At 39.3% G+C, this 27467-nt stretch overlaps 1 protein-coding gene across 4 annotated transcripts in view; it reads left to right on the top strand.

Annotated features, from left to right (window-relative positions):
• The window catches only part of PRUNE2 (prune homolog 2 with BCH domain), a 278419-nt gene that overhangs the window by 244542 nt on the left and 6410 nt on the right, over positions 1 to 27467 (top strand). Inside the window, exons 12-19 of one of the 4 annotated variants that reach the window (XM_061132721.1) lie at positions 1509 to 1682; positions 4388 to 4576; positions 9736 to 9838; positions 10484 to 10615; positions 11678 to 11764; positions 16287 to 16385; positions 19455 to 19490; positions 24278 to 24325. In XM_061132721.1, coding sequence (XP_060988704.1) covers positions 1509 to 1682; positions 4388 to 4576; positions 9736 to 9838; positions 10484 to 10615; positions 11678 to 11764; positions 16287 to 16385; positions 19455 to 19490; positions 24278 to 24325 — 868 coding nt within the window. The remainder of the gene's footprint in view (positions 1 to 1508; positions 1683 to 4387; positions 4577 to 9735; positions 9839 to 10483; positions 10616 to 11677; positions 11765 to 16286; positions 16386 to 19454; positions 19491 to 24277; positions 24326 to 27467) is intronic. The other 3 variants (XM_061132725.1, XM_061132722.1, XM_061132724.1) reach the window with 3 other exon arrangements.

The raw sequence follows: 27467 nt of genomic DNA, 5'->3' as shown, positions 1-27467 counted from the left end.
TGTAGGTGGTGGTAGCTATTGGTGTTGGCAGAAGGCGCTAGGACTGCTTCCCAGCTGGCCTTCACTTTGCTATTCTAAGTCACAGGTAATTAGACGTGTTTGAATCTGTCTTGCGACATCTTTTGGAACATGACAGTCCTGTTGTGGCTCCCTTTCAGATTACCTATATTTCCAGGAACTTGTCCAAGTTTTCTTTACTCACTCACCTTCCCAAGTTCTACTGAAAACTCTGTGCAGGTTTCCAAGCTAAGTGTGAAGTGGGTTGGTGAAGGCAGATATTAAAGAGGAAATTGGCATGATTCCTTAGCCCAAGGAACTCACTGCCTTATAGTAAAATAAATGAGGCTGAGACAATTACACATTCAGGGTGCAGTGTGATAGCTTAGAAGAGTAGAAAAGGTAAGGGTTTGATTATATTTCCTTCCTGATTCTGTGATCTGAGGTAATTACTTCAGAGTTTTTGCATTGGTATCATGTCTGCCACTACATCTCCTCTGTGCCTGATAATTTGGTAGATGCTTAATAAATATTGCTGTTACTGTTATCAAAGTGCCATTAAAAGAATGCAAGTGCAGTGTAAATCAAAGGCAATTTCTTATGAAATGGAAAGTTAAGAATGATAAAACCTCATAGAATTATTGTGAAAACTATAAATAAGCCTTTATTACCAAATTACATAAACATACAAAGAATAACCATTGTTAAATTCTACTGGTACTTGAAGTAAAAATGGAAACAATTGTTGCTTATTCTTTAAAAAAAACTAAATATAGCTGCTTTTTTTTTTTTTTTGCACAAGAGTGAGTAGTAAATTTTTCCTGACGAATGCTCAGTGGGCTTTTTTATTACCTTGGGCACCCACAAGTAAGAGTCTTGTGAATTTGGGGGCTTGGAGCACTTCTGGTTTATAAGGCTGTTCCTCACTATAAAATCTTTGTGTAGCATATTTTGAAAAACTTATAAGAAGTTATATCAAATTAATCTCCAGATGTGCTCCCAATAGAGGAGGTTCAAGCCCATTGTTAAGAGTCTTAGAGTGGAGCCCTAGGCTGGCAGTATCATCAAGATACTGAGCTGAGCGGCCCCAGAACACTCTGGGCACTCAGGTTACACCAATAAATGTGGCCCAAGGAAAATAAGGCCTGATGAGCAATAGCTTTTCACATCATCAGAAAGACCGCAGGCCACAACCTGTATGATCAAGAGAGGATAGCACCCAGTCTATCCCCATCTTGGACCACTACAGACACAAGATAGCTCCAGCCCTTCTCCTAGCCCCACCGTCAGCTTAGCCTTACCAATGGATTGGTCATTCAGTCTGTCAATCAGGAAGACCTCACTGAGTGTCCTTGATGAAGTCCCCGATGGTGTCAAGCTCGCTGGGAGCTTCGGAGCTGCACAGAACAAGGAGTTCATCAGGTTGAGTTTGCCAGGAGGTAGCTAGTTGTTGGACTGCCTCACCTGTAGAGGTCCTGTCCATTCATCCTTGCTCTGTGCTTCATTTACAGAGGATTCCACAGGCAACAAAGATTCTGGCCAAGAGTCAGAGTCTATTCCAGAATATACGGCAGAAGAGGAGCGGGAGGACAACCGGCTGTGGAGGACCGTGGTGATCGGAGAACAGGAGCAGCGGATTGACATGAAAGTCATCGAGCCCTATAGGAGAGTCATTTCTCACGGAGGTAGTGGATTGGGAAGTCGGGAGCCCATTTTTTTTTTTAATTATAAAACAAAACTAGGGTTCTCTGCAGCATGACATCCCTATTAATGTTGATGCTATTAGACAGTCAACATTCAGGGCACTGTATAACTGCGTGTATTATTCATATGCAATTCAGTGAACACTGGAAAGCCTACTATACAAAAGTAACTTTCCAAGGTGAAAGATGCCTTTCACACCATGTATGATAGCTGTCCTCTTCTGTGCAAACTTCTTGAAAGCCACAGTTGTCTAATTCAATAGCGTCTGTATGGAATTCCTATGGATTGCTTGTAGGGTTTTAACTGAATTGTTTTCAAGTCTGTTTTCGACATGGCCTTCAATAAGAGGTGCTTTTAACTCCAGAACAATCTTTTGAATCCTCTTCAGAAGCTTTAGGAAATCTTTTTGAGACTCAGCCTGGTCCCTTCCCCACCCCACCCCCACTAAAAGTTTGCTTTTCTATAAATTCCATTACCTCTGTGCCTGACAGTAGCTCGCTCTAGCCACAGTCTGCACCTGCTTCATGAGGGACAAGGGAGAGAAAAAGCTCTGTTTTGCATTTTCACTGCTGTCTTGGAACTACAGGAGCCTGAATTTTGGACTCACAAAAAAATAAATAACATGAGCACAAATGATACACTGAAGATTGTCAACTTCAGAAAATTTAAGTGGCTTTTTGAGCTTTTTTAAATTTTTTTGCTGCTGCCTGCACAACTCCCCTGCAGCCCTAAGGCACCTCCCTAACCACTCCGCTGTTCCAGGAAAAGTGTAAGCTGACAAGGCAATTGTTCTGTCTTCCTTAACAAGGACAGGGGAATAAGTGTCTTGGCACTGCATTAAATCTCGAGCTTTGGTTTCCTATCAAGCAGAAGGATGTTTTGCTTTTTCCTTCCAAGTCCCCTTCACCACAGATTTTGCACTTCCTGCCTCATGCATTGCTCCCTCCATGTAAGTATCAAGACCACCCAGGGCTCCCACCCATGACAGAGAAGGGAAACGCCTATGGGGGATCCTGGCCCGGACCTTCCTTTTTCACTATTTGAGCTGAAATGGTAACATGGCCCAGGGAGACCTCCTCTAAGAACGACCTTTCCCACAGGCCTTGGGAATGAGGACAGGCTTAATCTTGCTGAAAATGACAGGCAGCTGGCCATAGAGTCAATCCTGTTTTCTTCTAATGAAAACCACAATCCAAAATCATCTAGATTTTCCCAGAAGATCCTTTACACCACCCGTCAGGTATTTTTGATTTGTTTGCTTTTTTAGAAAAAAAAAAGAAAACAAAGGCTACTATAAACTAGCCTGTGTACATTCTAAAAAGTACAAGAAATGTAGAGAGGTCTGTCAAAGTAAATCGAAGTCGCCCAGTGACCTTCCCTGTGCATTTTTACCATTCAGGTCATAAATTAGGAGTCCCTTTGTTGTAAAGAAGGCAGGCTCATGGCTCCCGTGCTTTTATAAGGCCAAGTTCTCATTAGCTCAGCAGACCGGCCTGCGTGTTCTGTCAACCACAGTGAAGCTGGGTGGATGGAGCCCATGGTTCTACTGCCTGAATCAGGATAGAGTGATTATCATCAGCACACTGGAGTCCAGAAAAGCGACTGCTTCTGCCCATCATGTTCTTTGCAAAAACCCCTGCTGGCTCAGGGATAACCTGGTTTGCTGTGCTTCCTCCCTGCCACCCGCTCCCCCTGGCACTGGCTCCTCTCCGTTCCATGCTGTGAGCTCCTTATTTGTCTGCGTGACCGTCTGGTTTGTTGGAGAGAGCAGGCCGCCTCCCCTCTCTGCCTGGCTCTGCCTCGGCCCTCTCCAGGCGCCAGCCTGCATGACGTGCCTCTGGCTGCACCCAGCAGATCATGAGCACGATGCCACCTCTTCCTCCACCCTGACCAGCCTTTTGCTCTGTAGGTAAAGACAGTTCACACGTTACTTCTGAATTTGCCAACGCTTGGCTGTCTTGGAAACTCATATCACTTCTCAGACCTTAACGATGACACTCCCTAGTTCTCAGTCCATTGAGTTTGTCACCCTGGCTTCTGATGAGCATTTAAAAAGCAGTACCCAGAGTGAACAGAGATGTCATTTTGGTGTCTGGCACTTTGCTATGAGGACGTTTTCTCACTCAGGCCAGTAAGAAAGTGCCAGCTGTCCGGTGCTCTGGACAGCTAGCTGGGAGTGATTAAAAGCACTGCTGCGGTCTGCTGCAAAGCCAGGCCCTGCAAGTGTCCGCACCAGTTGGGAACATCTGTGTATGAGAGCAGTATTTGAACAAATAACTCAGCCTTCAGCTTTGGTGACTTCATATGAGCTGTGGCCAGAGTCCCTGTGCAAAGTGTAGAAGAACAGAGTTCAAGACCCATCTTGACCACCACTCACACTGTGACCTTGGTCATCACTTGACTCTCTTGGGCCTTGGTTACTTCCTCGGTAAGAAAAAGGTGATCTCAAAGCCAGTGTCACCTCCTGCAAGCCCACGAGTAACATTCCTGCTGTCTGCTTATACAGAAAAGTAAGGAGACTTCTGGGTGGTTTGGATTAGCCCACACTGTGGGGTTGCTTTGAGGCTAGAACTGGCATTTTGGAACCTGAAACAGGGAACACAATTAAATAGCCAAGGGCACTCATGCCAACGCATTGTAATGAGGAGTCTCCTGTCTTGTGTTTTTACTTCTCATTTCATTATAGGAGACTCAGGTAACCCTCTGCAGTGTTGCTGGACAAATGACCCTGGAAAGGCTGAGGAGAAGAGTTGCAGGCTGGTGTGTGTGTGTGTGTTTTGGTTGCGCCTGTGGCATCTTTCCTTCTCTCTCCATTCCATTTGCTGGCCAGCAAACTTGTGTTCCGTCCCTTTCATGCCTCTCTGTCCTGCCTCAGGTAAGGTTTGCATCGTTGCTTCCGAGGGTCCCAGGAGATACCACCGTGGGATAGCTCACACACCTCAGCACACACACTCTGAATTCACCTCACTGTTACTGAGAAGAGAATCTGATAAAATACATGGTCTAAAAAGCCAAACTTCACTTGAACTCTGCACTCACTGACAGGGAACTTCACTTGAGTAAGCTGCATATTTAGCATAGAAACTGGGTTAGCTGACCTCCTTGGAGGCATTGGCAAAGAAAAAATTCAAATGGTCCTATTCATTCACGTTATTGCACTTGCCAGCAGTCGCTGCCTGGAATAGCTCTAAAGCCTGACAGTGATGGCATGGCTCTTGATTTAGAAGGAAAACTTTCATGACAAAATCTTTCTTTTTCTCTTTCCTTCCTTACACACTGCATCTCCTCATTGCCTTCTCTTTCTTTTGCCTCTTCTTCTCTTCCTACAAATCCTCTGCCCACAAACGCAAAGTCCATCATTTGTCAATTTCAATTTGTCAATTGATTACTACGGAAAGAGCCATTCCCAACTTAGTCACTGATCAGGACATAGTAAGTTGACCATTCAGTATTCCTTTGGCTAAATAAACTCAAGCAAACGCAATACTACAACATTCCAAGGACAGACATCAGTGACACAAAGAGATGAATTGCCATTTAAGATGACTTCTGAAGTAGTTTATAAACCTCAGTCTTTCCTTAAAAAAAAAAAAAAAAAAAAGACATTCTTAAAAATTCTCTAGAAATAGAAAAAGAAATCAAACTGAGTAGTCATGATCTCAAAATTATCCTGACACCCTGCAGCCTGACATCTACATTTAAAGTTTTTTAATTTAATTTTTTATTAGAGTATAGTTGATTTACAATGTTGTGTTAATTTCAGGTGTATAGCAAAGTGATTCAGTTATATATATTCTTTTTCAGATTCTTTCCCTATATGGGTTATTACGGAATATTGAGTAGAGTTCCCTGTGCCAGACAGTAGGTCTTCATTGGTTGTCTGTCTTAAATATAGCAGGTGTACATGTCAAGTTCTCCTTTTATGGCTGTTAGCATTTGCCTTATATATTGAGTTGCTCATGCATTTGGTGTATATATATTTACAACTGTTACATCTTCTTCTTGAACTGATCCCTTGATCATTATGTATTGTCCTTCTTTCTCTCATAACAGTCTGTTTTGTTGATCAGTATTGCTGCTCCAGTTTTCTTCTGATTTTTATTTGCATAGAATACCTTTTTCCATCCCCTCACTTTCAGTCTGTATGTGTCCTCAAGAGCTGAAGTAGGTCTGTTGTAGATAGCATTTATACATGTTTTGCTTTTGTATTTATTCAGCCAGTCTATGTCTTTGGGTTGGAGCATTTAATTCATTCACATTTAAAATTATTATTGATGTGTATGTTCTTATTGCCATCTTGTTAATTGCTTTGGATTTGTTTTTGTAAGTTTTCTTCCCTTTTTTCTCTTGTGATTAGATTACTATCTTTAGTATTGTATTTGGATTACTTTGTCTTTTTTGTGCGTTAATCTATTGTAGATTTTTGGTTTGCAGTTACTACCAGGTTTTGATAAAGCAGTCTTTCTGTCTCTCTCTCTCTCTCTATATATATACATACATAAGATTGGTTTAAGTTGCTAGTCTCTTAATTTCAAATGCATTTCCAACGTCCTGCATTTGTACTCTCCCTATAGTTGCTGGTTTTGTTATATTATTTGTGTGGGGATCATTCCATACTTTTACTATATGTTTTGCCTTTACTGGCCAGCTTTTCCATTTGTGATTTTCTTGTTTCTTGTACTAGCCTTTTCTTTTCTGCCTGGAGAAGTTCCTTTAGCATTTGTTGTAACATGGGTTTGGTGGTGGTGAATTTTCTCAACTTTTGCTTGTCTATAAAACTTCTGATTTCTCTGTTGAATCTGAAAAAGAGCCTTGCTGGGTAGAGTGAGTATTCTTCGTTGTAGATTTTGCCTTTTATCACTGTAAATAATCCTGCCAGTTCCTTCTAGATTGCAGTTTCTGCTGAAAGATCAGCTGATAACCTTATGGGGATTCCCTTGTATTTGTTGCTTTTCCCTTGTTGCTTTTAATATTATCTCTTTGTCTTTTTGTCACTTGGATTAATATGTGTCTTTGAGTGTTCCTTCTTGGGTTTATCATGTATGGGACTCTCTGCATGTCCTGGACTTTGAGTGTTTCCTTTTTCATATTAGGGAAATTTTTGGCTATTTTCTCTTCAAATATTTTCTCAGGCCCTCTCTCTCTTCTCCTTCTGGGACCCCTATAATGTGAAAAGCGTTTGTCACTCAATCGTGTCCAACTCTTTGCAACCCCATGGACTATAGCCTGCCAGGCTTCTCTGTCCATGGAATTCTCTAGGTGAGAATACTGGATTGGGTAGCCATTCCCTTCTCTAGGGAATTTTTCTGAACCAGGAATCAAACCTGGGTCTCCTGCATTGAGGGCAGATTCTTTACCATCTGAGCCACCAGGGAAGCCTGATAATGTGAATGTTGGTGTGTTTAATAAATGGCAACCCACTCCAGTATTCTTGCTTGGAGAATTCCATGGACAGAAGAACCTGGTGGGCTACTGTCCTCATTTCTTTTCATTCTTCTTTCTTAGGCTCCATGGCAGCGATGTCTACCATTCTGTCTTCCAGCTTACTTATGCATTGCTCCTCATTTCCTCTGCTGTTGATTCCTTCTAGTGAATTTTTCATTTCACTTATTGTTCATCTCTGTTTGTTCTTTAAAGCTTCTAGGTCTTTATCAAACATTTCTTGTATCCTGTCTGTCTGTACCTCCATTCTTTTTTTGAGATTTTTGGATCATCTTTACTATTACTACTTCGAATTCTTTTTCAGGTAGACTGCCTATCTCCACTTCACTTAGTTGTTCTGGTTCCTTTGTTTGTTCCTTTGTTTGAAAGCTATTTCTCTGCATATTTGTCTGTCTTTGTGGTCATCTCCATTCCTCCATCTCAGCCACCAAGGAAGCCCGTATTCTTCCAGATGCAAGATTGCAATTCTTCTTGGTCCTGGTGCCTGCCCACTGGTGTGGAGTTGGGTTTTGTCCCTCTGGTGGGCAGGGCCATGTTAAGGGGTATATTTTTAGCTCACTATCTGCTGGTGGGAGGGGCTGTGTTTCCACTCTGTTGGTTGTTTGGCCTGAGCATGCAGGTTGCTGAGTGGGCCCAGGTCTCAGTGCCAGAATGGTGACCTCCAGGAGAGCTCATACCCATGGGTATTCCCTGGGATGTCCACCACCGGTGTCCTTACCCCACAATGAGCTACTGCCAACCATGCCTCCCCAGGAGACCCTCCAAGACCTGTAGGTAGGTGCTTTGCCCTGGGCCCCAGTGCACATTAAACCGTGTGTGTCCTCCCAGAGTGGAATCTCTGTGTCCCCTAGTACTATGGAACTGCTGTACTGAACGCCACTGGCCTTCCAAGCCAAAGGCTCTGAAGGCTCCTCCTCCCAATACCAGACCCCCAAGCTGGGGAGTCTGATGTGAGGCTCACTCCTCTTACTCCTGTGGGAGAACCTCTGCAATATAATTATTTTCTAGTATGCAGTTCACACACTCAGGAGGTCTGCAATTTGATTATATTTTGAAAGAGTCCCTTCTACTGTCTCTTGTGGCTTCTTCTTTGTCTTTGGGTATAGAATATCTCTTTGGTGGGGGGTAGATAGGATTGAGTCTTTTTTGTTGATGGTTGTTCAGCAGTTAGTTGTGATTCTGGTGTTTTCATTGAGAGGAGATGAGCTCAAGTCCTTCTACTCTGCCATCTTGTCTCAGCCTCTCCTGATGTCTCCCAAAAGGATGATTTTGTACTTATATTTAAGATGGATTCATTATGTCTATTTCCTCTTTTAATGAACTCTCTTTTTCATTGCACTGAGCTTAATTGCATATTTTAGTGGAGTTAGGATTAATGTCATTAAGCCACCCTATCCTTTGTGGATTTCTAATCAGTTATGAATCTTCCTAAATGAAATTGTTGATGGAACAAACACTTCTTGTATGAAAATATGTCTCCTTATGCCATTTTCCTTCATACCACCTTCTTTAAAAAGTTGGCAAAATACCTACATATTGGAAAAGATGGCACTAAAGCAAAAAATCCAGAGGGAAGCTACTGCAGTCCTGTTTTGCAAACGTGTTGCATCAGGTATACACTTACATAGGTAACATCTTCTAAGATATGTAGCATTATCTGCAGCAGCCTCAAATTAGTAATATACACAAACCCATAATTTGATGTATTTTTAGTTGGTATCACTTTCTTCCCCCACCTCTTTTGTGGCAGAGTCATACTCTCTATCCTTGTAGAAAACATCTCATTAAACTGCTTTTCGAGAGTTAAGCCCATCCAAATCTATCTCTAGCCAGTATTTTACTGCCTTGTAATCACCAGAGGGGTATTTAGAGTTCTGAAAAAATGAAACACGCCAAATTCTGATCAGGCTTGAGGGTGTGTTCTGTCCTCCTACTCAAAGCTTTGAGGAAATCTCTAATGTTTCTAAAGCCTAGAACTATGTTATAAGAACAATCACAAATATTTTTAAACAGATGTTAAAAAATAAAAGTACAGTGCATTGCTTCCATTTTTAAGTCTGGAAGGCACGTGAGATTCTATAGACAAATTTGTGGAGACTTGACCAACACCTGCCACATGTTTCAAAGATGAGTTTTCAAGGAACACAGAGTTTACTACAACTAGGACAAACTAAAAAGGATCAAATAGAACCTCTCTCTTAGCCATTAAAGGAAAGAGTGTTAGATAGATTAGCTTTTTTATTATATAAATTAGAAGCCCTTAAGTCAAAAAGTGTTGCCTCACCATCCTTTAAGTTGAATATTTATAACCTACTTATACGACTATGTACAGTACATATAATCATCCATAATACATGGGTACCCTATAGATGCAAATATATTCACACTATGTATTGTATCTTAACCACTGCAAGATAATTATATGCATATATACTTATAGAAGTATATAGTCTTTATAATAGTCACTTAAAGATATATCTAATACATCCACATACATACACTTGCCAAGGCTTCCAGATTTATCCTTTAGGCTAAATATTATCACGTTAAGAGTTTCAGTTGGTTACAAATGTCTTTTTGTTTGTCCCCCAGGATACTATGGGGACGGCCTAAATGCCATCATTGTGTTTGCTGCCTGTTTTCTGCCAGACAGCAGTCGGGCGGACTACCACTATGTCATGGAAAATCTTTTCCTGTGAGTGATGCTTACAATAAAATGCTTTGAGTTAATGACTGTGGGGATGCAATGGCAGATAGAACATCTTTAATAAAAGGAAACAGATGATGTAGAATATTCTAAGCCTTTGACTAAAAGTCAATAAAATCTGTATCAAGGAAAATTGCTCAAGAGACTGAAAGCTTCAGAGGAGCTGTTTTGTCAGTAGAATGCACTGAAAACAAATGAACATAGTTTGGCCCGTATTTTAAAATTCTGTAGCATTTTTTTTGGGTGAAGTGTTATTTTGGTTCCCTGATAACATGTTCTTAGTCAACTGATAATAACCTGACTTCATTTATATCTGCCTTTATTTAATCTGACTTGCCCTTTAGTATATGATAACATTGCTGATATTTTTGAAAGTTGGGTTTCTAACCCACAGATTTTTCAAGTGTACCTGCATTAAAAAAAAAAAGAAAAGATAACTGTGCAAATAAATGAATAATACTCTCAGAGAAGTGATCTTAGGTAACTGCATTCTTCTCAAGATGAAAAGGTAATATGTGCAACCAGTCTTAAATGTTATGCACCCTACAATTTAAATATTATATAATTATGGTGAAATAAGATGAACTCTATCATGTGGAATCTGAAAACACTTCTCTTCCTTCCTGTGATCAGATATGTAATAAGTACTTTAGAGTTGATGGTAGCTGAAGACTATATGATTGTGTACTTGAATGGTGCGACCCCAAGACGGAAGATGCCAGGGCTAGGCTGGATGAAGAAATGTTACCAGATGATTGACAGACGGTATGTGGGGCTCCATTAGCTAATCACTATTTTGACTTCCTCAATAACTCCCATCTCCAGTGACCTTTTAATTTACCAAAAATGCAGTCACAATTTAGGAACATTGAATTAATGCTGATTTGAGATAATAAATTTTAAAATATTAATCACAGTATCACTCAAATTTTAAATAAAGCAAATCTTCCCCAGATTTTGTTAAATGTTACTAATCTCAAACTTGGCAACAAGCATTTTAAAGTATGCTTATGCTATTCCCATATGGAGGTGCAATTTGAGCTGATAAATCAAAGTCCATGATTCTTCACTGGTATCATGTGACCTTGCTGCCCTTTATCTATTGTGACTTAGGCAACCCATGTGCCCTTATTTCAACATTCACTGTTAATTCCAGCTCATTTGGTGCCGTGTGTGCCCCTTCCTCAAGATACATCACTTCTATTCATACTGGTTTTATTAGAACCAAACACATTGTTGCCATTTACAGGAAAACTGTCATAATAAGCATACAAATTGATGATGTCTTCTATAGTGTGGCTTCCTCTCAGATGTGGCTCCCTGCAAATCAACATGCGAGTGCCCTGATATAGTAACTAAAATCCATTAATCATCCAAACATACATACAGTAGCATTGCTAATGCTGAAAAATATGCCAGGATATCCAGAATGTTAATCTGAAGGCCAAATAACCACATGCTTTCATTACACAGAGGAAGAAACCCAGGCTCAGTAGAACAGGGTATTCATTTCAAAATACTAAAAATAATGCTGACAAAAATGAATAGCATTGTCAAACAAAAATATGCCATGAGGATTATAGATTTATGCACTCTAAGAGTATGACCATTCTATTTTACATTTATTTCTGTGGGAAAATGAGGTTTGAATTATGCAAGTTTCAAATTATATCTCAAAGGCATTCTTTGTATTAATCATTGCATTCTATACCTGCCTAACTTACATAAGAACTCCCTAATATTTATACAAATATATATATATACCCACACATACTTTAATTCCCATTCAAAATAGGTTATGAGTAATTTTTTTCTTTTTCAAAATAGGTTGAGGAAGAATTTAAAATCATTCATCATTGTTCATCCATCTTGGTTCATCAGAACAATCCTTGCAGTTACACGACCTTTTATAAGGTATAGTCATTATTACAGTAAAAGTACTAGTTTTTTAAAGTATGTAATTCATTGTTCCTCTATACAAAAATTCATAAACCAAGAGAGTATTTAGGATAATATGTTTTGCCTCTGTCTTTCCTGAAAATATACTTTGGACTGCCCAGCAAGAGACTCTAAGAGTGAGTATATTTTCATAGTGATTATTTTTCCCCTATAATTATAAAACATGACTGCTATATTGCTTGCTATAAACATAGAAAATGAAACAGTGAGGTTTCCATGCCTTATGACAAAAGGGAATAAATAGTACTATTAAAGAAATACGGGCTTCCCTGATAGCTCAGTTGGTGAAGAATCTACCTGCAATGCAGGAGACCTGGGTTCAATCCCTGAGCTGGGAAGATCCCCTGAAGAAGGGAACAGCTACCCACTGCAATATTCTGGCCTGGAAAATTCCATGGACTGTATAGTCCATGGGGTCTCAACAAGTCAGACACGACTCAGCGACTTTCACAGACATTAAAGAAATACGGTATTTTGTAAAGAATCAAAGAGGTGGAGTAACATGACAATGGAAATTAAAGACACATCAAGGACAGAAACATAAGCCAGACCTTAACTGTTTTGTTTCTTCTGAACAAATATCATGTAGGTCACCTAAAGTGGGTTGAGAGTCTGTGCAGCCATTTTGAGAGCTTTGTTTTGATCATCCATGAGGCTTCTTGGTTTAAATTCACTTCAAATCAGTAAATATTTGTTCATCATCTATTTTGTGTTAGATGCTATATAACCTTACACTTTGGGGATGAAAAGAAAAGTAAGATATGCCTCTTACATAGTAAAACTGAGACAGTTAAATGAAAGGGGCAATATAGATTTTCTAGAAAGCTTTAAAAATAGAAGAGGGAGGGCCAAAATAGGGGTATGGGATTAAGAGGTACAAACTGCTAGGTAAAAAATAAATAAGCTACAAAGATACAGTGTACAGCACAGGGAAAATAGGCACCATTTTATAATAACTTCAATGGAGTATAGTCTATAAAAATAATGAATCACTAAGTTGTAAGCCTGAAACTAATATAATATTGTGAATCAACTATATATCAGCTAACTAGAACTTGCCTAACATCAGGGTACAAATTATATAAACTGAAATTTTTCTGTCTCAGTGTTATTAATGAATCTGTAAGAAAAATTCTGATCACTTGACTTCTGGAGAAAAGATTAAAGGTTAAAATCTTTTATACTTTTTTATTACTATATATATATATTTTATTGAAGTATAGTTGGCTTACCATGTTTCAGGTGCCCAGCAAGGTGATTCAGTTAAATACATACACATAACTACTTTTTAAATCATTTTCCATTATAGGTTATTACAAAATATGGACTATAGTTCCCTGTGCTATACAGTAAACCTTTGTTGCTTGTTTCATATCTATCTTTTTAAATTAGAAATTGAGCGCTCTGTGCCATCCAGAATCTTCTTTTTTTGTTCTGTGTTCACTTATGTTTATTTAGCATTCCCATCCGCTACGTCCAACAACTGGGTAGCAGGATTCAACTAGTTTTCCTCTGGCAGGAGAGCTCTTTAAATTACTTTAAAGCATAATACAAGCTTTTAAGATATATTTTTAAAAGTTACTAATTTTAAGATTAGCAGAAAATGCTTTGACAGAGACTAGGAGTAAATGTACAATGAAGAACTTATACAAACTTTTAATGAGTAAAAAAGCAAACATTAAAATTGATATTGAGTCACTGATGCTTGTTTAATAATTCAGCTCTATTTTAAAATAAATATATTTCTCCTTGATAAGTATTTATTATGGCAAGACTATGAAAAAGAATTATAATTCAACATTTATTGAAGGGAGTTTCAAGATAATAATAATTCCCTTCTCTGGGGATCTTCCCAACCCAGGGATCAAACCCAGGTCTCCCACATCGCAGGTGGATTCTTTACCAGCTGAGCCACAAGGGAAGCCCCAATAATTATGACAAAAATAATTAAATTATAGCAAGTAGTGTTGTGATAAATTACATATAATAATGGTTTACATTTATTGAGTACTTACATGCATTATTTTATTTAATCCTAATGATGATGCTCTGAAGGAGGCACTGCTTACTATTTCTGTATTGTAGGAAAAAAACCCTAAGGTTCAATGAGGTCAAATAAATTGTTCAAACCAGGAGCCAGCAAACCATTCTGTAAAGAATCAGATATTAAGTATTTTAAGTGTTATGGGCCATACAGTTTCAGTCACCACTACTTAGCTCTGCCATGGTAGGACAAAAGCCATAGATAATATGTAAATAAATAAGTGTCCCTGTGTTCCAATAAAACTTGATTTATGAACACTGAAGTTCAGTTTTCTGAAATGTTTTATATGTCATGAAATAGTCTTATTTTGATCATTTTTCAACCATTTAAAAAAATGCAAGACCAGTCCTGGCACAAAGATGTAAATAACCAGTAACAAGTTGGCTATGGCCAACAGGCCATAGTTTACCAACCCCAGGTCTATGGTAACATAGCCAAGAAATGATAAACTCAGGCTCTGAACCCAGTGTCTACCTAATTCTAAAGAACACATATTTCAAGTACTTAAGCATTCTATTCTACAGTTTCATCATATAAAACCCTCTTTAAAGATCCCTCTGTGAATCAATCTACATCAGCGTAACAAATTTTTTGACCTGAAAAAAGAGGTCACTAAAATGTATTATAGGTCTTTTCACTGCTAAAGGGTAACACCTATGATAGAGGTATATAGCAAATTCTTTTTTTTTAATTCATGTATTTTTAAACTGAAGTATAATTAATTTACAATGTGTTAATTTCTCGTGTACAGCAAAGTGATTCAGTTTCTCATATTCAGATACATATTTGTAACTAAATACGAAAAATGATTTTTTTTTTCAGTTACGTATTCTTTTTCATATTCTTTTCATTATGGTTTATTGCAGGATACTGACTATAGTTCCTGTGCTGCAGAGTAGGACCTTGTTGTTTATCTGTTTATTTTAATAGAGTAGTTACTATCTGCTAATCCCATCCTTCTAATTCATCCCTCCCTCCTCAAGTTCATTTTTTTAAATCAGTTGTCTGTCTGTGTCAAGCACTGGGTTAGGTGCTGCAGGTTGAGAAATTAAAGAGCTCAGTTGCTTTCCTCAAAGAGGTCACAGCCTGGCAGCTGACACAGGGAGACGAGAAAGTGGCTACAATACAGGGTACAAAGGGGGCCGATGAGGGTGATAACTCAGAGTGGGGGTGAGTTTTAAGGTGACGGGTGAAGCGTGAAGACAGAGAGTCTGCATCAAGAGAGGCTTTCTAGAAGAATGCATCCTCAAGGTGAGTTTTGAAGAATAGGATTGGCTAGCTAAAGCCAGGTAGAGGAAATAGCAGGTACCAATACACCAAGAAGAAAAAATATTCTTTTTCATATTCAGTTACAAATACATATCTCAATATAAGAAACTGAATCACTTTGCTGCTTAGAGAACTGTACATTCCAGTGTGGAGGTGTCCTCCTGGACTTCTTCTGCCTTCTTATTCTGCCCCCTCCATTTTTTAAATCAAAATCTGAATTTAGCTCAAAAACTCCAGAGGAAGGAAGTGGCCTAATGTGGCATGTCGTTAGTGGTGTGTGTTCACCCAAGGCTTATGAGGACTTGAGTGACTGTTCAAAAATGAAGGTTGTTCACAAGCCACACCCAGTTGCGCGTAGTCAAAACTGCAAGTAAAATGTGAAAGCTGGATGTATGCAGAAGTGACCTTGACAGCATCTTCTCAGTAGTCTGGGGAGGCCTTTTCATTAGAGACCATTCAAGGGAGTTGGACGCCTGATCAAGTTCCCTTTCAAGTGGAATGATATATTCTTAGAATTAGTTTGCTGTTCCACTAGTAATACAAAAATGTCACCTTCTTATAAAACAGCCAATCATTATAGGTAAGTGGCACCTTCTGCCACTGACTGAAGGTGAAATCTGGGCAAACACTTAATTCCCTGTGTCTAAATTTCCTTGTCTTTAAAAAGAGATAGTACCTACCTCATTAGGTACTACTTTAATAGTACCTACCTCATTAGGTACTACTTTAATAGTACCTACCTCATTAGGCTAGCACAGAAAATGAGTTATTATGTGTGTGTGTGAGTCGCTCAGCTGTGTATGACTCTTTGTGACCCCATGGACTGTAACCTGCCAGGCTCCTCTGTCCATGTGATTCTCCAGGCAAGAATACTGGAGTGGGTAGCCATTCCCTTCTCCAGGGGATCTTCCCAATTCAGTGAACTAACCAGGGTTTCCTGAATTGCAGGCAGATTCTTTACCATCTGAACCACCAGGAAAGTCCCAAGAGTTAATATATATTAACCAATTAGAACAGAGTCTGGCACATAGTAACTACTCAAGTAATATAGCTATTCTTCTAAGTAAGAGTGCTGGGGGCAAGGTGATAAGGAGTTTCAAGAAGAGGCAGAAGTCTGAGGGATGGAGGAGTGACTGAAATCTTTTTTCTTTTCTTTTTTTCAAGTTCCAAATTCAGCAGTAAAATTAAATATGTCAGTAGTTTATCAGAACTCAGTGGACTGATCCCAATGGATTGCATCCATATTCCAGAGAGCATCATCAAGTAAGTCCTGATGGTTCTGAAGATTTGGTAAGAAATACTGCATGTCTGGAGAAAGAGATGAGAAAATAACTCACTCCTGGAATATGGGGAAATGGCTTATCTTTTGTTTTACATTTAAAACAAATAATAAATATTCTCCAATAAATATATTTCTTTTCTTATAACCTAGAGATAACTGTTCTGTTCTTGCAGATCTACTTTCACATGATCTTCTATGTTGTTGTTGAGATTTGCTCACTTTCATCTTGAATTTACAACCATTTTGGGGAAAGCATAAATTTAACACTAATCAGTGTATTTGTTACCTCTGTCTTGCATGCCACACAAAAGGTAGATTTTGTACATAGCCTGGATTTCTATATTGACTTATATAAAGTAATTTATCTGCTTGACCCAAGGAAAAGAGAAAAAAGTTACCCCTTTCTCTGATTTCTTCTAAGTCCTGTTTCTTCATGGTTGCCTCCAGGTGAAAGGTAAAGCAGAGTGGTGGGCGGTAGAGTCAGGAATGACTTCCTTACTCAGTACCTGGTAAAGCCTGTAGGTAGAAAGCATGGATACTTAAAGTTGTAGCATTATGCTGCAAAAATAGTAAAAATAAAAAGTCAACTGCTTGGAGCTGGGGCTTAAAAATGTGATGCTGGAAAATGAACCCTCCTAACTGGTTAATTGTTGCAAAGAACTATCGTTTACTGTCGATCATGTTTTTCTTTCACTATGTCTAATTTACTGGCTTTCTGTGTGATTAAAAGTGGGAGGAAGGTAACCATCAGCTCAGAGAAAACAATCAAGGATACCCTATCTTCCTCCATAAGATGGAGAGCAGAATGGACCTCCCAATTTGGGCTTCCAAAAAAGAGTCCCTTCACTTTAAAATGGCAGAACTGGAAGGAAAAGATTCCCATTTAATGTGTGTCTCCTGTTCTGGGTATAAGAAGTGCTCTATTTATATCCTTTATTTAATCCTTACAGTAAACGCCCTGTTTATACATAAGAAATGTCACTTAGGAAGGGGATGTTTACTTATGCAAAGTAGAAGCAGGAACAAGGATGAGATGGAACTAGAATTTAAATCCAGGTGAGCCTGGAACCAAAATTCCCATGCAGATTTCTTTACCTCCTGTAAAATACCCATCTAAATAATGGGTATATTTAGATAAATATAAGGGGTATATGTAGATAAATAAAATACCCATCTAAATAAATACCCATACCCTTCTGAGTCAAAGCTCAGAAGTAGCTGCAGTTTGGTTTTCCTGCATCCCAGTATCAGGTGTGAACAGAAGATACAGGTTGGGTTGAGAACTGCCAGTTGGCTTAGCTGAATCAAGCTGAGCGTGCATAAGCTCCTGATGGTGGATGTGATCCTCACTAGCTTCACAGAGTCCCCAGATTAGCACAACTCACAGCTCTGGCCTGCTGCCTCAAAAAGAAGGCACCCCATCTCCAAAAACAGTACTAGAGCACCCACCTCCTATTATGCAAAAGATGACAAGGATATTCCATCTTCAAGTGGAAATGAGCACTGGCCACTTTCTAAGTGAGTATGCTCCCCCCAGCATGGCACTGGGAACAAGAGAAGAGATTGTGCTTTGGAGGACCAGCATTAGATTTGAAACTTCTCCCCACCTTGCCTCTCTGACACTTCAGGAATCCTATTTAGAACTCTCGGAGTCTCAGCCTCAGCATCTGTAAAATGAGAAAACAAGGAGCAATTAATTCATGGCAAGGTCCTGAGAACAGAATGAGAACCATGAACATAAAGCACTGAGGAACCACCTGGCACAAAGTTGCCAATCCAGAATGGTATTTATTGTAATCGTGTTGCTTTTAGAGACTCACTGTTCACACAGGGAAGTTGGGTTGTGAAGTTAAACTTGCCCTAGGTGCTTTTCATTCATCTACAAGTCAGCTTTTCTATCTGGGAACAGTTTCTTCCAAAGGAGGGTTCTATTTGGAAAGATTTTCTTCTGGAGGAAGAAACTTACAACCGTGCATATCCTTCCCATGTGTCGTCCTGTTTTTCGTAATTCATCTCCTCTGGCTGTCCTTTCTCATTTCTGTAACTGACCCTTGTTGCCTCATTTTCATATTATGCCATTTTCAAACTGGTAACAAACCATAACTCTTTCCCATTACACAAGAGCAGGATCTCATCCAATCCCAAGGCCAATATTCAGCTGGGATAGAGTGCATCAAAGTGCTTAAAGGAAAGAAAATTGAGCCCAATCTGAAATCAGATTTATAATCACTGACTACAGTCAGTTCTTGTTATTTGTGGCAGTGATATTCTTACAGATCTGAATAACTTACTGAACCATTGTTTCCAGGGGGAACACGGGGCTAAGTTTCTGTGAGTACTTGGTCACAGCATTCTCATTTGCCAATTAACGTACAGCCTTGTTTTAGGTCCATTTCTGTTTCAAGATACCTTACTTGATCTGTATTGTTGATTCACTAACATTGAACTCAGGGCCAACAACACTGTAACTTGTTGCCTGAACAAAGCTTATCTAACACACACATTCCTCCCTAAGGCCCATCGCAGCCATCCTGTGCTCAGGAATACCAGATGATACTTAAGCATAATGTTTGGAAAACATTCTTAAATAAAGAGATCACCAGCAAAAAAGCACAAAAATAAGAAAAACATGGCATGCCACACTGTAAAAGGCCATTTGTTTGCAGCCTGAGAGCTGAGACGAGAAGGCAGAGCCCCGCTGGGCTCCCCCTCAGCTGGGAACCCACACATTGGGTGACTGAAATGTCTGGGCACTCTGTTAAAAGTCCACAAGTGGCCGTGAAAGTGCCAAAGTATGGCTTAGGAGGTTGCAGCTATGGTTTAGCAAGTAGGTGAATTTGTGAACGTGCAATCTGCAAATCCTGAGGATCGGCTGTATATAACTATAAATTCTAAATAATTGATTGTATTGCATATAAATAGGATTCCTCCCCAAAGGCAATTTGACTATGATTTGGGTAGGCTTCTCCTGTCACGTGTTGACTGTCCTGTCATTTTTTCCATCTGTCCACTCGTTTTCCTCACTGCATTCATTTTTTTTATCCTGTAAGGTACGATGAAGAGAGAGCTTATAAGAGAAGTGTGAGGTAATCATCTCCTGATCTACAGTTCACGCTGGGTCCTTTGTGTGTGTGTACACCAGTGTCTTACTTGTGGGTGACCTCAACAGGCTACCAGAGGAAGAGGTCCTGGTATCAGTCCCTTGTAGTATATCATTTCCAGTCTTTGTCGTGTGTCTAAAGCCGTTGAGGTCAACCTAATTTGCAACTGAAACCTACTAAACCAGATACATCGCAGACTTGGCCCAGGCTGCAAGCTAATTTTAACTAGCCCTGACAACTGCTGTGGCTGTTTCCAGCTTTATTTCAGCCAGCATGCTTCCAGTCTCCTTGCAAGTTTTGTATCTCCCTTTATGAAGGGCTTTGCAAAGGAAACGTATATAAACACAGACTTGGGAGTTCCTAGAACACCAGATGTAATTGAAGGCATGTGTCTTAGCGCTCCAAAGGTTGGTTTTTAAAAGCACAGACGCTCCACTTTTGTTTGGCTCTGCTTTGACTTCTTTTTTGTGACTCTCTCACGCTCTGCTTGCTTCTTGTTTCTTTTCTACACTGATAATTTTTGCTCATGCAGACTGGATGAAGATCTGAGGGAAGCATCTGAAGCAGCTAAGTAAGACTTGGTTTCCATTCAGCAGCTGGCAGTGATGTTGGCTTGCATTTCAGGAATGAGTTGGGAGAACCTGCATGCTTGGTGTTTCATTCTTGCATTCTGGTAATAGTGCTGCCTTTTGAACGTTTCCTTTGTTCCATGATAGATGTAATTTCTCTTATTTGTACTACAATCTCTTTGTCCCCCTAATGATCGTGGTTACCTTGTTACTGTTAAACATTTTTAAAAAATATATATGCAATTTTAGGCACCACAGCAAAAGAAACACATCACAGGCAGTGCCATGAATAGCGTAACAGCCAGATGATCACTTGCATACACTGAGGCAATAAAACGTCACTAACTCATACAAATGCAGAAAAATGGTAGCAACTTGAAATACTTCTGTAGAACCAAATTCCTGAATTTCCAAGATTTTTTTAAAAAACTTCTTATTCAGTGACTGGGAAATATAGCTTAACTAACGGCTTCTGACTTATTTGCATGAGTACAAAAAATATTGCTCACTATTATTATAGTTTTCAAAAAGCAAAATCATAACTTTAATGCAAATATAAAATGAATACATGCCAGTGATTTTATTCAACTAATTATTTAATCAAGGAACCAGTAAGCTGTTAAAACCAGTTGAAAGAGTATTTGAAAAGCTAGATATCTATAAGCAATTTATAAAGGAACATTAGGATAAAAATGTTGGTTTACATACAAAACTGATTAATGTTCAACAGGGCAATAAACTATACCTCAGGGTGGTCTTTTCCACTGGACAGAAACTATTGCATCTCTGCTCAGTAAAAATCAAGTTAATATCTGCCTCTACAGAGCTGTAAGATCAATAGGAAGTCAACTCAACAGTGCTTCTAAAGAACATCCAGTAATTTTATTTCCAGTTCACAAATAATTTTTCTGACACTGTTAAATATAAACAAGAATATTCGCTGCATCAAGCTTCTCCATTGCAAAAGTTGCTTACACTGTTAATTTTTATAACTTGTTCCTATTTTGATAGATATTGCAAAAGCAGAAATCCTGGACAATGTCTAAACAGCTACAAATTCTGAATAAGTAAGATCTAAGTTAGTGAAGTTTTTCCTAGATAGGTATAAATGCCATTCGTCATGAAAACAATCCATTAAAATATTTTTCCCTACATTTTTGTAGCAGGTAATCTGTAGAATTATTTGCCTATAGCATGGATCTTTTGGGTTAAAAACTCAAGGAAAGGTTTTTGCTTTAGAAAGCTTAGCATTAGTGTAGATTACTGGTAAATGTGCCTATACTGTATTCTGGTACAGTGTACCCTGTTAGCATTTATCTGTGCTCAAATTGCACTGTCATGAGATTCCCCACAGAGAGAGTGAGCAATTAGTTTCCCTTTCAAATTTTCTTTCTTTTTTTTTTTTTTTTAGGATAACAGATTTATTAAATTAAGAAGCTGTTTTCAAGACAAAAATATACGGAGGGAACGTCAATAATTTTCTAGCCAAACCCACTATGGAGTCATAGTCATGTGCTCTCATTACTACCCTAAAATCTCACCTACTTTCCCTCTATATTTCTACTCTTCCTGCTTAACTACCATAAGAGAACATTTATCACTTTGGCTTAGTTGTGTAGCTTTGTTTTTTCTCTCAAATTCTTCATTTGTTCACTTATCTACCTCCGCAGACCCTCTCCCCAAAGATCTAAATGATCTTGGCTGGTCCTGAGATGTCTTGATCGCCTTCCTAAAGGAAGCAGCAAGCTCATGCCTAGTACATAGTCGATGCTCAATAAATTTCTGCTTCATCAACTGGTGAACTGTGCTGAGGCGCAGTGCTTCTCAAACTTAGCGCATCAGAATCACCTACAGTGTCCTGGGCCTCACCCCCAAAGTTTCTGATCAGCAGGCCTGAGAATCTGTATTGCTAACAAGTTCGCAGTAATGCCAATACTGCCAGTCTCAGGACCTTGCTTGGAGAGTCACTGCCTTAAAGCAAATGGCTGAATAAAAATAATCAGATTTGTCCTCAGAAGTCTATGCTCTTGCTTTGAATTCAATGAGTAAGCCATCTGTCTGAATTCTCCATTCATTTAACTTCTTCTGATGGTGACATTATAGCTAGGAGGAACCGAAAATGTGGAAGGAGAAAGAATTTTACTGTTGACTCCACAGATGATAGAAATCCCACAGAATCCTACCATTTCCGCATGCTAACTATATCTTCTCAACTACCTCTGAGCCTCTGAAGTGTACCCCCAATCCTTGGACAGATGTCTTGCAGTTCAGAAAACATAATCACTGCAGATCCATGGTTACAGGTTCCTTTTATGAACAGATGCCCCCTGACTTTCCACATGACCTTAACTAGAAAGCTTCAGGCTGTTTCTAACAGAAGCAACATATCCCCTGTCAGGGAGCAAAGCCTATCTGTTCAGTGTTTGGCTTTAGTCCTATTAGTGTTTTTAAACATTCACCCTCTCCCCGTATACACACATAAACCACCTTCACCTCTAACTGACTTTATCAGAGGGAGATTCCCTCAGCCAGTCTTATTTTTTCCTTAAACCTTAAGTTCTGAACAGGAAAGAAAATATTTTAAAAAGGATAAATTGTACATAGAGAGTCAGTCTTATTTTGCAGATGGTGAGGAATCTATCTGTTGCCTTCGGAGTGACAGTAGTACATGAACCCTAAATTGCTCTTTGCTTTGGAAGGATTATGCAAAGTTAAAAAACAGAAACGCTAGGTTTGGAAGACTGCCTAACCTTTCTTGATTCCATTTCAGCTTTACTAGGTTTTTCTAGCACACTATCAACGCTTGCCTGACTGTCCCTGTTCACTAGAGTTGCCAAGCATCTTCTATAAAAATGCCACCACCAGCGAGAAGGGTAGGGAGTGAGGGGGGAAAGCCTTCTGACTTTCTCAAGGAGCTAGCCTTCTGCAATTTGCAACAAAATACCTGATGTTAATAACCACACCTCTTATGTGTAGACAGAAACCTTTGCTTGTGAAATTATCACATTACAGGAGGAACTCTCACATGTAAGAAGGAGCACTACGCTGTGTTGTGCTTAGTCACTCAGTCTTGTCCAGTTCTTTGCGACCCCATGGACTGTAGCCCGCCAGGCTCCTCTGTCCACGGGGATTCTCCAGGCAAGAATACTGGAGTGCGTTGCCATGCCCTCCTCCAGGGGATCTTCCCAACCCAGGGATCAAACTCAGGTCTCCCGCATTACAGGCGAATTCTTTACCGGCTGAGCTGCCAGGGAAGTGCAGAATCTCTTAAAATAGTGTGTGTTTGCTGAAAATAAAATATTTACCAGAGGGGGAAAAGGAAAAAGTTGAAGGGTTAGGTATTAATTGGAAATTAATGTAAAGCACATTTGAAATTTGCTAACAGAGGAATCATACAGAATATAAAAAGCAGCTTAATATTACACAAACAAGCATAAACATGTTCGTACACAGTAATAAAACTCTCCTTTTATGGTTACATGTTTCTTTCTGGACATGATCAGTTTCGGTTACTGTCAGGACTGGCTTGTTTGACCTGAACACAGCTGAGCTGCGAGGTATTTTTTGTGACAATAAAGGAAAGCTGACACTGGCGTTTTCCCTTTTAGTGTCTTGGAAAATCTTCATTGTTGTGAAAACTGAAAGTTAACTGGGTTCATATATGAATAAAATTAGAGGCATTGTCCTTTGTGCATAAAATATTATGTGGGTTACAAATAAAAATTTGTAATATTCTGTTCACCAAACACGATAGATTTAAAAGTCAGGAAGAAAATAAGGATGGATGAGACATGGAGGTCTTGGGAGTTTCAATCTTCCTTTTATGTTTCTGAATCAGGAACAATTACTGTATTTCAAAACTGATGGTAAAAGAATCAGAGCTTCGTCTCATCGTCTGTTCAGGTGTAGATTAGATGTGTTCAGTGGTAGCAATGGGACCACACTAAACAGTTTCAATTCAGTTCCGTCACTCAGTCATGTCCAACTCTTTGTGACCCCATGGACTGCAGCACGCCAGGCTTCCCTGTCCATCACCAACTCCCAGAACTTGCTCACACTCAAGTCCATCGAGTTGGTGATGCCATCCACCCATCTTATCCTCTGTTGTCTAACCAGTTTAAAAAGTTCAGATCTGTCCTGTTTATAAAGTGGTAACAATAGAGAGAATGTTTACTGCTTCCTTTTTTTCCCCCTTGCACTCAGAACTAGCTGCCTTTACAATGATCCAGAAATGTCTTCAATGGAGAAGGAGTAAGAATTCACCATCAATAACAATTATGTGGTTATTCATTGTATTGTATGGCTGGGCTCTGAAAGACAAAAATACATTGAGGATTGGGTAAACACCGTTTAGATGTTCAGCTTTCACATTCTCTATGCCTGAAATTAGAAACTTAAAGAAAAATGTGTCAGCTTAACACCATCTCATTCATCATCACCATTAGATGTCTTAAGGAAAACCCAAGTCTTTACTTGGTGTTCTATTTTTCCAGCCGCAAAATGAGGAGAAAATGAATATGAGAGCCAGATTAAAAGCATTTGGGCAAGAAGAATCCAACTGTTTTCTGAATTACATCATCCATATTTTAATTAGTGAAAGTAGGGACTTCCATTTGAAATTATTATTTTGGTGGGTGGAAGAGAAAACATCCTTATTTAGAAAATTCAAGAGGAAGCTGAGCCCGGATGGAACTTTAGAAATGATCTTGTCCACCTAGTTTCATCCTATGAGAAATAAAAATTGAGCATGTGTTTACCATGTGCCAAGTTCTGAGTAAAAAGCTGCACCCACCCTATCTCATTTTTATCCTCAGAATAAGCCAACGAGGTCCACTGTACAGATAAGGAAGGGGAACCATAGAGAGATAAGCTGACCAATCCAGTGTTGTTCAACTCGAAGAATGGCCTGGAGCTTGGACTGGAGCCTTTGCAGCGCAGTTCCAGATCCAGTGGTTGTGGTTTTAAAATCAGAGACAGGTGGCCTTGATGCTGGAATGGGTGTTCAACCTCTGATCTAACCAGGGAGGACATAATTTACACCTAAGTCAAAAGAGTTCACTGCTGTCCCGTCAGTTTCAGGGAATAAGCTGTGGTCACCATCATGCTCTCAGAGAGAACTTGGCCATCCAATCAGGGGCTCTTAATGGGGTGTGAATTGTGGAGAATTTAACATTGTCCTCCTTCACTGGAATCCAGAAGGAGGGGCAAAGATCCATATTTAAATATATCTGCTATTGTTACCTTTTGTTCTCTTGTGACCTCCTTTTCCCTGGAGGAGGTCTGAAGGGAAACTGGAAAATCCCAGTGCACTGGCTCTGGAGTTGCCATGGTGACCTTATAAGGAAGTTTATGCACAAAAACTCAAAGGAAGGTCTTTACTGACAAAGAACAAAAGCCGTAAAGGAGACCTTTGAAATAGCACAGCTACTTTTCTGAAGGTTTTACTGGTCCCACCTTTTTGAGATGAAGACAGCAATTGCTTCGAGCAAACTGCCATGTGAAAATTCCACAAAACAAAAATACCATAGTCCATCTTAAAAAAAAATTTTCTTTTTTTTTTGGCAAATCATCCCTCTCTCAGCAAAGCAGCGCCCCCTAGAGCAGAGTCCTGCGCCTACAGCTAACGAGCTGCGTGGACAGAAGGTCCCTCACTAACCTACAGCTGCTACATCTGCGGGCTTACCCACTCCTCTGCCTGCCTTGTCTGTTTTGCTCCCCATCTGTATATGAGGCTGTCTGGGTTGGGAAGAGGGCAAAACACCGCTTCTGGTTGGGCTTCATTCCGGGGCTGGGGCTGCGGGTGGGGGTGGGGGGGGGGTATGCTGCAAATTGTTAATGTTACTTGCCATTTCTTAGAAAATATTAGTCTCCCTGCTTCCCCTTTCATCAGCCCTCTCTTAAGTTCTTTCTTACCAGGCACATGATCACAGTGTGGAGGATGAGATCTGGGATGAGGGCCACAGTGGCCAAGATTTTTTTTTTTGCTGACTTCCTGCCCTGGATTTCTGGCTTTATTTAGTATCAGACTAAGAGGCTTCACTTACCTTCTGGTTTCTGAGTGGAAGCATTTTACACCTTCTATAGCTAGTATTAAATGGATAAGATGAAAAATGGGCAAAGACTCTTCCAAGGAGCTCAATTTGGCCAAGAATAAGATGTACTCTGTGCCGATGCTGTCATGGCCTCCCATTTCCTCAGAGAGAGAAGGGAAGGTTAAGTCTATCTCCCACTCTTCCTATAGAAAACAGATTTATCATTAAACAATGTTGTCAGATACTTTGTAAAAAAACAAAGAACAAAAAAAAAAAACCTCATTTAACACATATTAGGAGCCAAAAATAGCCTACAGAAAATTATCAGAAAGTTACTATGTCTCACTGGAAAATTAGATTACAGAAAGTGAAGCCCATCTGCTCTGTGAGGAATGCTCCTTTCATGTTTGAATTCTGATTAAAAGTAAGTTTTTTCCAAAAAGCATACTATTTTGAAAAGTAATCCAAATGTTTGTCTCCTTCACACTCAGGTTTGGATTTTATTTTTTTCATTCATCTCCTAAAACTTGCAACATGACTTTTTATATTCTTACATAAAAAGTGTACCTGGTCCAGAAGTGGTTCTATGTGGGGAGACTTAAATTAATAGCATTGTCCATAGCTTCATTAGCTCCACAAGACCACTGCTGTCTTGTAATCTTCAGGTGGTTTCCTGCATTTACTTAAAAATCATCCACTTTTGACTATCTTCTTGCTCTTTCCATAAACTCAATTATTAAATTTCAGTGTCTCAGCATCTGTGTACCAAAAACTGAAGGGATAAATTAAACCCTAACAGGTTTACAAAAAAGTCAGGATGAAAAATGAAGTCTTTCAAAATGGTCTGTTATTTTCAGATTTTTATCAGGTGCCTTGATGGTGAAACAAAGTGACCATGTATACTTTAAACTTTTCAAGGTGATTTCAAGTATTTTGACCCAGATTCTACTTTTCAGACAGTAGATTTAATACATATTCTCTTGGTCTATGAAAGAAACTGAGCCACTATCATGTAAATAGCAATAAAATGCCAATCACCAGTCAAACTTAATGTATTGTTTCAGGAATAACTGTAGCTGGGAAATACATTTTTAAAGCAAAAACAAGAAGGACCTGTTTTTTGGAAAAGCATATTAGAAAAAGATCAAGGGGTCAGAGTGGATAAAAAGAAGACAGACACCTTCATGGTAAAAACCCTGTTGATAAGGAAACAAGTCAGATCCTTGAGGGCATAAAAAAAGAGATTAATATCCATGACAACCTGGCCTCTCCTGATAAGTCAGAATGGCTGGGTTTGAAAACTCCAGAAGGACAGAAGATTATTCCAAGTAGAGTAATTAAGCAGTGAGATATGGTTTTCT

The sequence above is a fragment of the Dama dama genome, chromosome 29 (assembly GCF_033118175.1).
Source record: "Dama dama isolate Ldn47 chromosome 29, ASM3311817v1, whole genome shotgun sequence".
In the NCBI taxonomy this organism is placed as follows: domain Eukaryota; kingdom Metazoa; phylum Chordata; class Mammalia; order Artiodactyla; family Cervidae; genus Dama; species Dama dama.
The sequence above is the reverse complement of the archived record's forward strand: the minus strand, read 5'-3'. Positions and strand labels throughout refer to the sequence as shown.